A 15,837-nucleotide genomic window follows, 5' to 3' on the forward strand; every position below is an offset into this window, starting at 1 on the left:
TAAAGGTTGGTAATCAATGTATATTTTTTCTAACTGTCGGTGAATTCACGTGCTTGTTCAAGCCAACAATTAACCGACAGCGCAAATTACGACCGTTTGGCTAGTTTAAGCTTCTCGCAAAGTCGTTAGACTGGAAATCGGTGCCCCCCGGGCTAGGGTAGGTGCTGGAAAACCTGAAAAACTCGTAATTACAAGTCCAGTGCCTTAATCACTCGGTTAAATTAAGGTAGCGCCATTCTTATATTATGAACATTCATATCTATGAAATATAATTAAAAAACTGTTATTCGATTCACGTCCAACGGTATGTCGTGTGTCCACCTGTCATAGAATTTGACCGCTTATTTTGCCTATAAGCCTTGTCTGGATCTTCAGTAGTTAAACATTCTGTTTAAAAATCATATTAAAATGTTGGACAATTATCACTCTTTCCTTTATTCAAAATAAATGTGTAGACGTAATATTAGTACAATAAAGTAGTTTAGGTAGCTCTCGGTGATTTGACCCTTTTTGTTTGACCATTTGTGGACTGGGGTGTCATGCGTTTGACTATGTTCCTCTGCGCTATTGTTTTGAGTTCATCGTGTGTCAGTGGTCTTAATTCTGTGAGTTCTTCTGGCATATCGACGTCATCCTCATCACTGTAAAATAAGGCAGAATTTAGCTTCTTTAATATCGATAAGTTCTGAATTAAATTCTAAAGTCTGTCACGAAACATTTTCTATTTATTTGTTTTTATTTTTTTTTATTTTGTGTATTTAAAACATGCTGAAAGAAAAATGAATGTCAGTCGGTAGTAAAGGTTGCATGGGTCAGACTGATTCGCTTAGAATGTTTTCGAGCGAGGTATTTCTACTAAGCTGAGGAAGAATACGACGAAGGCTTTTTAATACTTTTAAAAATAAACTGGAAGCTGAAAGAGAATGAATAACGATTTGTGAGTTTTGTTACGTATCTTACGAAGTTGAAATATAATACCAAATTTGAGACGTTTTTGACGTTTATAACTAAAATGCTACTATTTATTGGAAAATTAAAAAAATCTCATTTACAGCAAATTTTGATAAATTCTCACCATGAAAATCGCCACAAGTCATAAAAGAAGAATCAAAAGTATCAATTGTGATTCAATTCAAATCAAAAGCTAGATTAAAAGCGCTTGAAAAGATCAGCTGAGTAACTTGCTCACCTGAAGGCAGACTGATGGCGACCGCTGAGATCATTTCAGTAAGTTACCAAGCTTAAAGCGGATAAATGGTGATCGGAGAGATCAGTTGAGTAACTTGCCATGCTGAAGCGGACTAATGGCGATCGATAAGATCAGTTCAGAAATTTACTATGATGAAGGCGGATTAATGGTGATCTGTGTTCAGTTAGGTAACAGTTAGCTGAAGGCGGGACAAATGGTGATATATGATAAGTTCTGAAACTTACCATGCTGGAGGCGAATAAATGGTGATCAGAGAAATAAGTTCAGTAACTTACAATACTGAAAGCGGATTAAGTGATTTACGGTCAGAACAGAAACTTACCATGCTGAAGGCGGAATAATGGTGATCTATGATTAATTAAGTAATTTACAATGCTGAAGGCGGATTAATGATAGTCTATGATGATGGGCGTCCGCGCGTGCAATCACAAACTCGGCACTGAAATTTCGCGAAAGATATTAATTCAGGGTTAAAAGTGTTAAGTAACGTACCATGCTGAAAGCGGATAAATGTTGATGTATGATTAGATAAGATACTGACAATGCTGAAGGTGGATATATGGTGACCTATGTCCAGTTGAGTAGTTTACCATGCTGAAGGCGGATAAATGGTGATCGGAGAGATCAGTTCAGTAACCTACAATGCTGAAGGCCGGGTTAGTGTTTTATGGTCAGAACAGAAACTTACCATGCTGAAGGCGGAATAATGGTGAATGGAGAGATTAGTTGAGTACCTTTCCATGATGAAGGCGGACTAAGATGATTGATGAGATCATTTCAGGTATTAACCATGCAAAAGGCAGATTAATGATGACCGGAGCGATCAGTAATTTACCATGCTGAAGGCGGATTAATGGTTATCTATGATTAGTCTAAGTAACTTGCAATTCTGAAGAGCGGGTAAATGGCGATCTACGATCAAATTAGTGACTTACCATACAGGAGACGTACTAATGGTGATCGGTGAGATCAGTTCAGTAAATAACCATGCAGAAGGCGGATGAATAGTGATGAGGGATATCGGTTCGGTAATTCACCAAGCTTAAGTTGGATAAATGGTGATCTATGATCAAGTCGGTATATAACCGTTCCTAAGGCGGATTAATGCTGATCGGGGAGATCAGTTTGGTATTTTACCAATCTGTAACGGCGGATTTTTGACAATCAGATAGATCAGTTCAGTAACATACCATGCTGAAGGCGGATTAATGGTGATCGGAGAGATCAGTTCTAGTTTGGCTGGCAGTTGGTGAGCAGGGGGGATCGGTTCTCCTTTCTTATCTTTCTTTTCAGGCATTGGTGGGTTTTTCTGTATGCAAGTAAATGAAAAAAAAAATAATAATCTGATTAATGCGTTTCAATGGTTCAAAATACTTTGATTTGACCTACAAACAATGTAAGCAATTCTATAAAGAATAGTCATTGTAAAAGTAAGACAGATCGAACACTTCTTACCGTCGTCATTGTCATAAACTAATGTACATGAATATTCTGAATGATAAATTTTTATTTCATTCTAATTGCTGACACAACATTTTCTTTGAGTCTGTTTAAGTTGTAAAAGGACAATGGGAAGACATTTAATCCATAAGTATGAACTGTGACTGTATGTATAAATAGAACACAAAACCAAACAAAATTCAGCAATGGTCGCTCACACGTCTAGCCTTCAACAACAACTTAAATACAAGCAAGTTTTCACAAATATAGGTTTGTACAGAAGACAACTATGAATGAAGTCGTATATGTAGTTTTCTTTTTAAAATATACTTATTATATCATGGACAATGTTATCATTCCATGCCAAATCACATCATGGTATGTAAGGAAGGGACCCGGCCAGGACTAGATTAGTAATTGAAATAACAAATTTCAGGGATAACGACAAAGGAAATACACACATAAAAGGAGAGGGGCAACACAGACTCAACTAAAAAACTAGGAGAGCATGGGCCAGGTGCACCGATAGGATAAGCATTCCCTGTTTTTTCTAGAAACACCCATCGTGTAGCTCATAAAATGTCACGTCCCAGGTAAACGAAAATGGAAAGAGAAAACAGTGTACTAGTATCCCAGCCGTATCATATCAGAAGGAATTAACTTACTCTCATTTCGTTATACTCGTGTTTCTGTAGATACTCCATTGTTTTACTTTCGATGATGCCCATGTATTTCATGATGTTTTTATCAGTGACTCCCTTTTCTCCCCCTAACATATCTCTAATGGTGGTAGGATCACAATCTATGGCATTAAATAGGGAATAAACACCACTCTTCAGCTGGTCAAGAACTTTGTTTATTTCTATTAGTCTTCTACTGCCCTCTTCAGTTTCTTTGGACACTTTTTCTGCTTTCGTCTACAGGGTAACAAATATTGGACGTCATTTTAAGGAACAAAACAAAAAACAATCAAAAATTGTTAGTACTCATAGGTAGACCAAGGACCGTATGCATCAAAATTAATTTCGATTGAATATTTAGAAAATCACTAGAAATCGATAGAGCGGACCCTTCTGGATCTCTGGATCCTTCAATGGTACTAGTACTTGCAAAACGTTATTAAAATGCATGGTAAATGTTCACATATACAAGTCACGAGTTTGAACTTTTCTTTCCTAGAAACATTTAGCATACATGTATTTGTATGCATATTTCTACCTAAATAAAACATGCGAAACAATTTACATTCTTTGACTCAACCTTGTCAATAGACGTGAAACAGACGTGCGATAAGATTAAAATTAGATAACGCGTCAGTCACGATTTCTAAACAACGCACGCCACAACATAACTTATTAGAGATTCGTAACCACTCGGTCATCATCGCTACACTAACAGTTGATACACTTCGTACGATTGTTGAAGAATTTTACCTCAAGCTCTCTCATGACCCGTATTCTTTCCTCCTCCTGTTTAATGCCATCGGCTTCAAAACGTTTGATTTCTCTATTGATATCATCAATCCCCTTCTGTAGCTCTTCGACCTCGTCATTTAGCTCATTTACATAGTTATATAGGGCGAAATTTTCGTTCTCTTTTATTATGAAGTTTCCTACAATAGTCTCGATATCGTTTTCACCAGTTGCCTCTTTGATCTTCTCGAAAGCCTCCTCATATGTCTGAATCTGAAGATTGTCAGCATCTGTATCTTTATCTCTCATATCTTTAGAAAGGAGATAATTATTAAATATACAGAACCAAAACAATTCAAATATCAAAAATCAATTGAAATATGTAGAATAATACACATTTACTGTTACTATGAATGAAATTTTGTGAAGAAGCAGTTATAGAGAAAATGTACAATAATTATCAACAAACTTGGTTAAATATGCAATTACGACATTTTTGCTCTAAACTTAAATTCGGGGATTTTATAGTAGAACCTTTTCAACCATAACAATACATCCTCTTTTACGTTCTGTGATTTGAGGAGAACACAACTTCGTATGGCGCAATACAGCTGCTTTTGTCGTGAAAAATAATACATGTACTTGAACAGAGACCTTATGCAGCATATTCCAATGCAATTGCTATGTAGTGTTCGTAGTCGAACTGAAATGTATCAGGCCCATTTTAAAGAAAAGAGGTTTTAGTTTGAGGCGGGCTCTATTATCTTTTTAGGTAAAATTTCATTTGTCATTCCTTTGTGCCAGTAACCTTGCGCTTTGTTCTATTAATTCGAATGACAGTTTTTGCTCCCCATTAAAACATCAGCATCCGGTATTTTCAATCCCACTACTCTGTTTTTCCACAGAATTATGTGATCAGTTTTTGGTAATTGTATTTTTTCCCATATTCCTTACCGTTTAGCATTAATTTAGATTTACCAACGGAGTTTCAATTTTCTCTAAAAATATGCTTTCATTTGAATGAACAAGAAAAACGGCACCCTTTGTTTCTAAATTATATCAGAGTGGAACCAACACCTGAAAATCTACGCCTAGACTAAGTACAACTGGCAACGAAACCACGCGAAAAGTCTGACCAAGGATCAAGGGACCATGCAGCTTAAGGAGGTAGACTTAGGGTAAGGGGCATAACTCATAAAATCAGTGATATGTTTGTATTATATTCAATTTCACCAAAGCCTCTCAAGCTTTCGTTTGAAGCAGAATAAAATTAATCCAAGATAATTAGATGCTTACATAAGATTGGTGTAAAATGCTGAGTACAAACGTTCCAATGATTTTTAAGAGTTGTGTCCCTTATCTTAGGTCTACCTCCTTAAGTACTAAGTCGTAATTTATGGTCTATTTATATTATTAACTCATAAATTCTGTCTATGCATACATACATTGCATTTTTTAAAGTCGACACAACTGTATCACATCAAGCGAGACATGATGTACTGTCCTGATAAATAACTTTAATGTATCGTTGTCTTTAGAAATGGTCGATTTACGGACTCAATTGCTAAAAAGATATATTTACTGAATAAAAGTTATCCATTACACTTGTTTATTCCATATTACAAGTCACCCAGTGGATAAATATTTATCACTTTTTGAACAACCTAGCCCCTGTGGTAAGAACAATGGAAGCCATATCTAAGTTGCTGGTGAACTTGGAAGTTGCACCAAGCAAGTTCTTTACTTATTCCAATCGAAACGAAAGGTCAGTATCAATTATAATAAACCATACGTTTCCTTTTCTTTGCTTCCTCTTCCTCCTTATATTCGGCTCGGTCATGTGACTTTGCGTTGAAGAATTCTTTAAGCTTGTTATCATGGTGAATAACGCGCTGAAGATCTTTCATCTCTGCTTCGTGTTGAGCCATATCCTTTTCGCTTCTCTCTTTTAAAGCAATCATCTTGTTTTGCGCTTCGTCCCTAACAAATTACGTCAAATAACAATATCGAATAAATTACTTGATAGAACACTTTGACCGGATATTCACAGTTGATGTACCGAATACTTATTATACATAGTATATTGTTTTGATGCGACGTCGAAATGGTTAAATCTTTAAGTAGCAATCTTTATAAAAATCAGACAGAATGTGATTCATGCATATCAAAACCCACCGAATTCAGTTTTATCTCTTGTACAGAAACAGTAACTGATCATGTAACCAGTCTTAGTTTTCCATTTGGTTGTTGCGCTTTTGAGATAAAATCATACATATTGTACATGTAATTGGCATTTTACAAGAATTGGTTTGATTTGAGGTGCTTTCCATTATACGGTTCGTTCCACTTGAACCACACTCGGATTCGAGTTCCATTGGTTCAAACACTGTGGTTCGTCTCTCGACAGAACCAGACGGACCGGAAGTAGAATTAGAGAAAATGGGTTCGTACTGGTTTATGATAAACAAGTTTGGTCGATTATAGTGGGAGATAAATGTATGATTTTCAGAAAAGCGCAGATCTGAATGCAGATATGATTATCGTTCCGTGAATGTATAGCACATTTAGACTGAAAAAGCATCGTTTGTTTGGTATGTTCTTTTTTCTACACCATGAATCACTTTACGATTGATAGTGTCTGAATTTTATGTGGACTGGTATCTAAGACGCTGGATGTATTAACCCTCTTTGAATCATTATCATTGTTTTCTGGCTTAATTTTTTTTTCAATTTTGTTGCAGATTGTTTTTTTAATTTTTGACCAAGTTACGCTTCATGGACTCACTGTACAACGTTACAGCATACTTTATACAAAATATACAAAATAAACTGTTTTGACTGAGGAGATCCAACCAGAAGGCTTATTACAAATCAGCTTTACAAAAACTTTTTATATAATGAATTCGGGTCGAACAGTCTAAAGTCTCGCCATCGATTTTATATTGAGACTGAACAAGACCTGTTTTGTTATTTGTTCAGATATTTTTTTTCTAAGTGAGCGTACATGAACTTGGGTTTGGTCATTTTTAAAGCTATTTGAACTATGGTAGGACGATAAAACATGGGCTTGATCCACACTGATTATAGTCTTTATGGATCATCATTATCGTTGTCGTGCTAAATATTTCATAATGGGAGTAAGTCCTTGTGCATCGAATGACATCACCTAAGTGCATGTGGAGTACGCAGTCACAAAAACCTGGTTATACAAATTTTACATTATAAACCAAATTAATATTAAATCTTTTGACCGCGTTGTGATGTATTTGCTTCATACAGTTCAACGTCTGTAGTGTTTCCGATGACTTTTATGTACTCAAAAACAGATTTGCGGAAATGTTTAAAAGGGCTTATATACAAAAGTACTTTTAAGTTTAAAAAAACAGTTTCAGTCTCTACTGAAATAAGATTGGTTTGTTTTCAATTTCCTTAGAAAAGGAACGATTTAAAAGAAAATGTCCTCAGAATCATATATTCTGAATGGAACCAGGCCCTTAACCCTCTTTGTCTGCCAGTCCTAGACTCCTAATAGTATTGTCAGGTCCTATAAAAACCCCCATATCATCCCTGTGCTCTTTCACATTAAAAAGTGTAATCCAGTAAGAATGAAGTCAGTTAAGAACGTGTATGCTATATATGTTGTGAAGTTCTGTTATGTGCTCCAGGTTTCAGAATTACAATCGTGTCATATTTGCAATTGATTTAAAATCATACATGCCTGATGAATGATTTTTTTCTATTATTACCTTTCCTCGTAGGCCACGGAAGCTTTCGTTATGACATCATTCATTTTCTTGGTGGTCTCGCTTAGTTCTTTACTGATTTTCTTATAGAGGTTATCAAACACACTCCTTTCTTGTCTAAAGTGGTCTATCTCCTTACGCAATTTAGCGTTAACGGCCAATTGGTTGTTGAACTTAACTGTTGCCTGTAAGCATAATAATAGTGTTCTTGTTAATGACAACATTGCTCTCTAAAATAAATCAAGTCAAAAGACCCTTTTATCTGTAAAATTAAATGTAACACTATTTAAAATGAACACTACACCATGAGAACCGATTTGTTCAACGCGTCTTAGTTTTCCTTCCCTCTTTCGTCCAACCCGGACTTGACTTTTTACGAGCAACTCGACGGGTACGTGTTTCTAAAAAAAAAACAAAAAAAAAAACAGAGGATGCTTACCCTACCAGTGCACTTGTTCCATGCTCCTAGTTTTTAGTGGAGTCCGAATTGCTCATTTATTTTTGTTTCTTTGTATGTATTGTTTTGGTTACTTTATGTTCTTTGTTGTGTATGTCTGCTTTTCCATGTCTAGTTTTTTTCATGTATGGTCTTTTACCCTGGATTACATTATTTTCATTTCCGCTAGAATCTTGGTTCCTTTGATTAACTTTATATTTACACAATCAAAAGATCAACCGGAAATAAGAAAATCATCGACCGTTCTTTATTTCTGACGTGGACAGTAAAAATCACAATAGTTATAGAATTAACAAGACATTCAGGGGTGGGTCCAGGTGAGGGCGTTACGGGCGTACGTCCCTACTTTTCAAAGAAAATATAGAAACAAAAATCTATCGTCATCTGCTATTTAAATATCGTATTTAAAATGGCAGTTTATCATATTTAATTCATTAAACATGTCACAATCTGGTTTCTAATCTAATTACGCACCCCCTTCATAAATCCTGGATCCGCCCCTGACAATAGTCCTAGTTATCATGATTTATGTCACATGCGGTTGGGTCATTGTTATTAACATTATTATATACAGCATTGCTTAAAGTGGATGATAAACAAGTTCGAGCTTTTAAAAAATTATGGACCACCAAAGCTCAGATTAAAAACTGAAGCCCGCGTAATGATTTATTAATACTTTATAAATGTAATTGTTTATTTGTTTTATTATTTAATGTACTAGATCTTTTGAATACCAATTTTACAACGTAAGGAATACAGCATCAAACAAGTATAATATATTTATACATACACGAGCAAGTCAGATGTTTGAGAGCTTTCGCGCTTTTGTAAATTTCTTTTACAATTATCGCTATGACTTTAACGTGTTCAGAAAATCTTCCTTTGATACCCAAGTTACCAAAAGTACCTTGTGAAGCCGATTTTCCATGATCCGAACTTGTTTCTCTATGCTAGATTCTGTGACTTCCTCTGAAGTGCCTCCACTTAGTCGTCTTTGTTTAGCAATTTTCCTCTCGACGTTTCGTATCTGTCGTATATTAAAATAAAATTCACATAAACAATGATAATCTTGGTAGTGGCTTTGGTTAAAAATACTAGCTGTCAAAATTTAAGCTACTGAGGCCAGGTCACCATTAGTAACTAACTCAGTGTGAAGAAAATCCAAGATCTATGAGGATCCCTTCTGACACATTCCAACTTATATTACTGCATTAAATTTATATTCTGTTTCGTTACAGTTGCAACTCAGATTTGTTTGCTCTCTGTTATCGAGACAACTTTTTACTTCTTGAGTTATGATCGAGGCACGAAGCAAAACTTTTTTATTCAAGTTATAGAGTATATAGTAAGTGAAAAAGAAATAAATAACACTCGTAATAGATGAATGATGTTTACAAATACGCGTTAATTGTCGTACCCCCTTATTAACAGAGTGCCGTGGTTCACATACGTGTTTTTAGATCTACCTACCTTATTGTCGAGATCTGCCACTCTCATTTTCTCTAATTTAATGCTGTTGTTATAGTAATCTAAACCCTGTATCAAATCAAAAAGTTTCTGTGTGTCCTCAATATCTTTTATTTCATTCTGGTCGCTCTGGGCAAGCTTCATTACAGTCCGGATGTCTGTATTCTCTCTCGATAGGTTTTCAACCTCTTTCCTTCGGAGAAAAAAAAATAACTATTAGATTAGCCGTTAAATAATGGCAAATAAACATTCAATAATCACAATCAGTGCTGAAGCCAATTCGCATTTTACCAGATAGAAAGTTTCAACAAAAATATTTCTTAATTACTTTTAAAACTCGGTAGTTAATTTCACAAATAGTCAACAACCATTTGATTTTCTGATATGATGGTGTGGGATTATAACCAAAAAAAATCATAACACAAAAAGAGAAAAGAAATACAAGGGATACCCTCTATTCAGGATTATCTTGAACCCCCCCACAAAATAAAAAAAAAAAAAAAAAAAAAAACAACTTACTGTTGCTTTCTTAGATGATTCTGAGCTTCTTCAGCGTACGATCTTTTGTCGTTTTCCATTACTCGTAGCTGCCTTTGTAGCTTTGCAAGCTCGGCTGTCTGGCTCGCTTCATCTGACATCTCATCACCACTTCCTTTACCCATCACAGTGACCTTGTCTTCTGTACGTATAAGTGGAAAGATGGCCAATTTTCGTTTAGCGACTTGTACAAAACATTTAATTCAGCTAAATGGATAAATTTTAAACAAGGAATACTTTTTTTGTAAATTAATAATGTGGGTAAGTGAAAAGACTTGTGCACGGCAAGCCATGGAGTAGATGTATTGACTATCAAAGGCGAGTCGTGGAATGGATGTTAGGACTATCAATGGCGAGCCGTGTGTCAGTGGCGAGCCGTAGAATGGATGGTAAGACTATCGATGGCGAGTCGTGGAACGGATGTAAGGAGTATCAGTGGCAAGCCGTGGAATGAGCGTAAGTACTATCAGTGGCGAGCTGTGGAATGGATGTTAGGACTATCAATGGGTAGTCGTGGAATGGATGTTAGGACTATATATGGCGAGTCGTGGAATGGATGTTAGACTATCAGTGGAAGTAACATGAATCGTTTAGAACTCACGATACTGTAAACATGACTTCTATATATTATTCTCTATAAAAAGTGAAGAAAAGTGCATATATAAACAAGACTTTAGGAAGAAATAGACTTAACAAACCTTCCTTTCGACTTCAAGCTGTTTTGTTCTCCAATCTGTGATTGGTGACGTCAGTGACGTTCACATTTTATGACGTTTGGATTGTATCCGTCCTTGTGTGATGAGCATTATTCATGTAAAAGATTTTTCAGTCTTGCAGCGTATTTATGAGAAATACGAACGATGGGACTGTGAGACTAAAATAAAATGAGAGAGGCATTACCTTTGATATCAGCGAAGGATGTTTTACCCGCATTCTAAGCCATTGATAACAACTGCAAGTGATTTTTTAACCATCGGGCGGTGATTAAAATTCTGCGAGAGTTTTCCCGCCGTTTTGGTAGTATTTTACGGTTAGGTTAATTCTGAAAATTTGGTCTCATTTTGTTGAAATAAAGCTGTTTTGAGGCAGTCCGCACAGAAATTTCAAGTGTCTTGTAATATAGAAAGTGCGGTATTGCTATAGATGTCAGAGAAGAGAAGGGGTTCGAATCCCGCTGAGGGAGCGACCAAATTTGCATCCCAAATTTGCAACCTCGCATCGATTCTAGAGTTGGGGAGTAGTTTAGACTTGATTATATATATGTATGCATCCTTGTATTAACATACTGTGTTGATCATCGCCATGCATGCTATGTATCTACATAGTAATCTACTAGCAAGTAAGATGGTTGAGTTGCCTCACCCCATAAGACTTCTTATATGTATTATATACTTGGTGTGGCTGTATTTGTATACGGTTACAGGTTGTCCTGTTCAGTTACATCATGTGCTAATGTTCGCGCTCTAGATTTACTTAGTAATACGAGGAAGTATCACTCCGTTAACGAAAGCTATATTTCTATATAGCCTAGTTGGTGGAGTGGTCTAGAGCGTTGGACTTACTGCAGGCGGTGTTGTAATGGATGTCAGAGAAGAGAAGGGGTTCGAATCCCGCTGAGAGATTACATAAAGTAACTAAAATCATACATACAAAGTAACAAAAGTAAATGAGCAACTTGGACTCCACTAAAAACTGGGAGCATGGACCAAGTGCACCGGTAGGGTAAGCGTCCTCTGCTTTTCTAGTAACACCCACCGAGTTGCTCATAAAAAGTCAAGTCAGGGGTAGACAAACGAGGGAAGGAAACTATGACCCGTTGAATAAATCAGTTTTTCATGGTGCTGATGGATACACCATAACGATCCACGCTCTAGATTAATCCTACGAGGAGGAATGACCCTGCCAGCGAAAGCTATATTTTTATATAGCCTAACTGGCCGAGTGGTCTAGGGCGCTGGACTTTGTGCAAGCGGTGTTGCCATAGATGTCACAGCGTTACGCGTTCGAGTCCCGCGAACGACCAAATTTTTTTAAATTTCGTTGGGAATTTTTCACACATTTCTATGTATATTTTGTGTTTTACAAAGATCAAAAATGTGGCAAGTCGATCGACCTTTTGGTCATGGTTACAAAAGATAATTTCTTTGGTCTTCATGCTACTTTGAATGTCTCGATTTTCTCTACATGTCTAATGTTCCTTTTGGTTTTACCTTATGTGTAGTCAAATGTAAAACTCAGTGACCTGCAATATCACGGGATTCTTAGGACTCCAGCTATTCCCGAATTTGTGAATAACATGTACATTTAAATTTGTATTAGTCATTCACCACTGATTCGCCGTTACATTTAAATAATAAAGCTTTTGATAGTTGACCATAGAAAGCATTTTATTTGTGTTTAATAGAGTAAACTGTTAACAAATGTTAATCTGGGACAGGATTTATTCAAATAGAAGATTGAAGTACCTGATAAAAGTATCCCACAACAATAGGAAATTGCTATCATGTCCAGGGGCATAGCTTTGTCCTCTTCATCTTCGTACACATGAAAAGCACAGACTTACCTTCCTGTCGTTTGCCACTGTATGGTATTCAGAAGTTTTTGCCTGTGCAGTCTTTTTCATCAAAATCCACTACACGTAAGTTGCAGATATTTTCGAGATCGAGGCTTGGACCACCGTTTATAATAGAGTATGCAGTCAGTGGCATTTACTAATTCCCTTATGCTTATTTGGTCTATGTTCGGAAGTTATTAGTGTATTTCACACGTTAATAAAACATTATTGTGTGTTTACTTTTCATCTAGAGATATATTTTTCTCCTTCTCAGTAAGTAAATTAGCAAATGACAGTATTATGAATAATAGTATTATAATATTGATATATCATAACACAATTTTATGTTACATGATATTCATAACGTGCAAGAAGTTAATGGCAGATAAAAGTAAATGGAAGAAATCCTTGAACTTTTAAGCGTAGCACCATTCATTTGTATTCAGGAGATTTTACAGTTTATGGTTATGGAAATTACAAGCCTGAAAATCAGGTGTGTGGTGACATACTTTAATAAATATATTTCATTTTTAACTTTTTTTCACCTCTTGTTCAGCGGCACGTAATTTACGATAACAAGAATGTTTACAAAAGACTATCTTTATTTACCTTTGATAAAGGTATCACTATTGTACAAACGCGTTTACCTCATGTGATCGGTTTTAGGTTACCAAGCCCTAAAAAAATTTAGAGGATCTAGATTTTCTCATCCCGGGGGGTGTTGTCTCTTTGACATATGCACCATACCTCGTTTGAAAGGACTTATACGTCGTTTGTTTTTTTTTGTTTTTTGTTTTGCTGTTTCGAAAAAAAAATATGTTGCTCTTGGTTACAAATCCATATATTTTTCAGACGTGCAAGGTTTGCTACACAGAAAGGCAGGTTTGCGATATGCTTGATTTCCTCATAGATAACATATTTGTCACATTTGAACGAGCTATTTTTCAACAACAATTGGCATTCCAATCGGCAATAACTGTGCTCCCCAACCGATTTGATTTATGTTCATACGAGACTGAATGTTTTTCGGACCTTGGTAAAGAATAAAACATTAAAAGATGCTAAATTCTTTAACTTTACATACTTATATATCGATGATGTTTTGTCTATCAACAACCCTTCTTTTGGTTAATAGTTATTGTCAATAAATCCACCAGAGCTCGAGATAAAGGAGACTACAGAAACAGATTGTTTTGTATTTTTTTGGACCTACCTTCATCTCCTGCATATGGTGTTTATATTTCACAGTTGATTCGCTGTGTTAGAGCAAGTACTTAGTCTAACTGCTCTAATTTTCTTGAACGCCATAAATATCTGCGTAAAGACTCCTGAATCAGGGGTATGAAGAAATGTGTCTCAAACGGTCTCTTACCAAATTCTTTTTTAGATATCAGTCCTTGGTTGAAAAATACTCAGTTTCTTCTTAAATAATGTGTAATTATTGTTTTTGTAAATTGTTCTTTATGCTGATGTTACCGCTGATTCATCGATTATGACGCAATAGCAAGCAAATGCTAATCACCGCTGGTATATTCATGCCGCAATGGAAGCGAGATGGAAGCGTTTAGCGCAATTTAGCTTGCTGTAAATTCTAGATTTAACCCACCATTTCGTTTTAAATGCCTGTACCAAGTCAGGACCATTGCGGTACCAGGTGCTCCGATGTGTAATATCTATTTGCCAGGCTTATTTTGAACTTGACTTGATTATGAATATGAATATGTTACCCTATTCTCGTTACATGTTGCTATTTTGTCGATGATAATAACACATTCCTGTAGATTTTTATATATAAAGAATTATACAAAAACAAACAACAACAAAGAAAGCAAAAAAAAACCAAACAAACAAACAAACAAACAAAAACAAACAAACAAGCAAATAAACAAAAACCCAAAAAGCATCTCTACAGTATGCATAAGTATAAGTGTTTTATATAAGCTCTCCCTTACCACTGTACGATAAACACCATAGTATGATATATCAAACTCATACCAAGATATTTTTCAGCCCTTAAGTAAACAAACACACACACGCACGCACACACACACACGCAATGATGTTTCTTGTATACAATTTGATCAAAACCGTTTGGATGACACAAATTTGAATTTAATAAGATTTACGCCTAGTCCAAAATTGTACTCGTTCAGATTTTAGATTTTTTATGCTATACAGTTACGTTTAGGCGCACTGTTTTATATTCCAAGCTGATCTGTCTAATTTTGTACAACTTAAAATTAAATGATTGATTGATTGTTGGGGTTTAACGTCCGAGCAGCAATATTTCAGCGAACTTAAAATTAAAAGTTGACATTTTTGTGGATACATTGATTAAATGTAGTTAAGCATTTATACATGGATAGATGTAATATATGTGGTGTTCAAGTATCAGTCTTTAAATTCAGTTTTATTTCTTGTTCTGAAACCGTTAGAGACCACATAACCAGTCTTAATTATTTATATGGGGTTGCACTTTTGAGATAAAATTTACGTAGATTGTACATGAAGTTAGCACTTAGCAAGAGTTTTTGTTCTTGATTAGGTGTGATTTGGTTCATTTTAGTGTAGTTTTCTTAAAAGTACAGTTCTAAATACAGGAAGAGCTGCTGTGACCTAACAATATAGCACATATAGACAAAAAAGCATCGTCTGATCCATGGGTTTTTCTACGCAATGAAGGCAGTATCTTGAATTTCACAAGATTCTTTGCACCAGCTTGCTGATTTTCAAAATACCTTATTTCGCGCAAACTTTAGGAACTAAAATTGCAAGAAAATGAACCGAAAAGAGTGTTATTATTTGACCTATTTTCCAACTCCTACATGCATGCTTTCTAATTACCTGATGTATTATAAAACATAGTATTGGTTGTTAGTTTTGGAAAGGTATCCCTTATTGGTACTAAAACTCAGTAATATTTTTTTTCAGTATGTTACCATGGCTACTGATTTTTATAACACATGGGCGGATCCAGACGCCTTGAAAAGGAGTGGTGCCAGTCGGGGTACCTCAGA

At 35.6% G+C, this 15,837-nt stretch overlaps 2 protein-coding genes across 3 annotated transcripts in view; one reads left to right on the forward strand and one right to left on the reverse strand.

Moving 5' to 3' along the window:
• Window positions 1-411: 411 nt before the first annotated feature.
• Window positions 412-11,113, reverse strand: LOC148606835 (coiled-coil domain-containing protein 63-like). Its single transcript, XM_088546137.1, has 10 exons — window positions 10,965-11,113; window positions 10,249-10,408; window positions 9,733-9,922; window positions 9,170-9,289; window positions 7,809-7,990; window positions 5,855-6,042; window positions 4,084-4,373; window positions 3,316-3,567; window positions 2,401-2,519; window positions 412-641 (listed from the first exon to the last, which is right to left on the reverse strand). The coding sequence occupies exons 2-10, from the start codon at window positions 10,389-10,391 to the stop codon at window positions 482-484; spliced, it is 1,644 nt and encodes a 547-aa protein (XP_088402263.1). The 5' UTR covers window positions 10,392-10,408; window positions 10,965-11,113; the 3' UTR covers window positions 412-481.
• Window positions 11,114-12,621: 1,508 nt separating this feature from the next.
• LOC148606836 (sodium-dependent serotonin transporter-like) overlaps window positions 12,622-15,837 on the forward strand; it is a 35,315-nt gene continuing 32,099 nt past the window's right edge. Inside the window, exon 1 of one of the 2 annotated variants that reach the window (XM_088547132.1) lies at window positions 12,622-12,904. The gene's annotated coding sequence lies outside the window, so the exon portion shown is untranslated. Of the gene's footprint in view, window positions 12,905-12,971; window positions 13,094-15,837 lie in introns of those variants that run through there. The other variant, XM_088547134.1, reaches the window with a different exon arrangement.

The sequence above is a fragment of the Perna viridis genome, chromosome 9 (genome assembly GCF_037379345.1).
Source record: "Perna viridis isolate PV_CMFRI_1.1 ecotype Kerala chromosome 9, ASM3737934v1, whole genome shotgun sequence".
NCBI classification, from domain to species: Eukaryota; Metazoa; Mollusca; class Bivalvia; order Mytilida; family Mytilidae; genus Perna; species Perna viridis.

Excerpts from the sequence above, each read along its gene's own strand:
- LOC148606835 (XM_088546137.1), bottom strand. The coding sequence starts at position 10,391 with ATGGGTAAAGGAAGTGGTGATGAGATGTCAGATGAAGCGAGCCAGACA. Across the intron at positions 3,568-4,083 it reads GGGTCATGAGAGAGCTTGAG|ACGAAAGCAGAAAAAGTGTC; the intron begins GTAAAATTCTTC and ends GTTACCCTGTAG. Across the intron at positions 2,520-3,315 it reads ACGAGTATAACGAAATGAGA|AAAAACCCACCAATGCCTGA; the intron begins GTAAGTTAATTC and ends ACTTGCATACAG.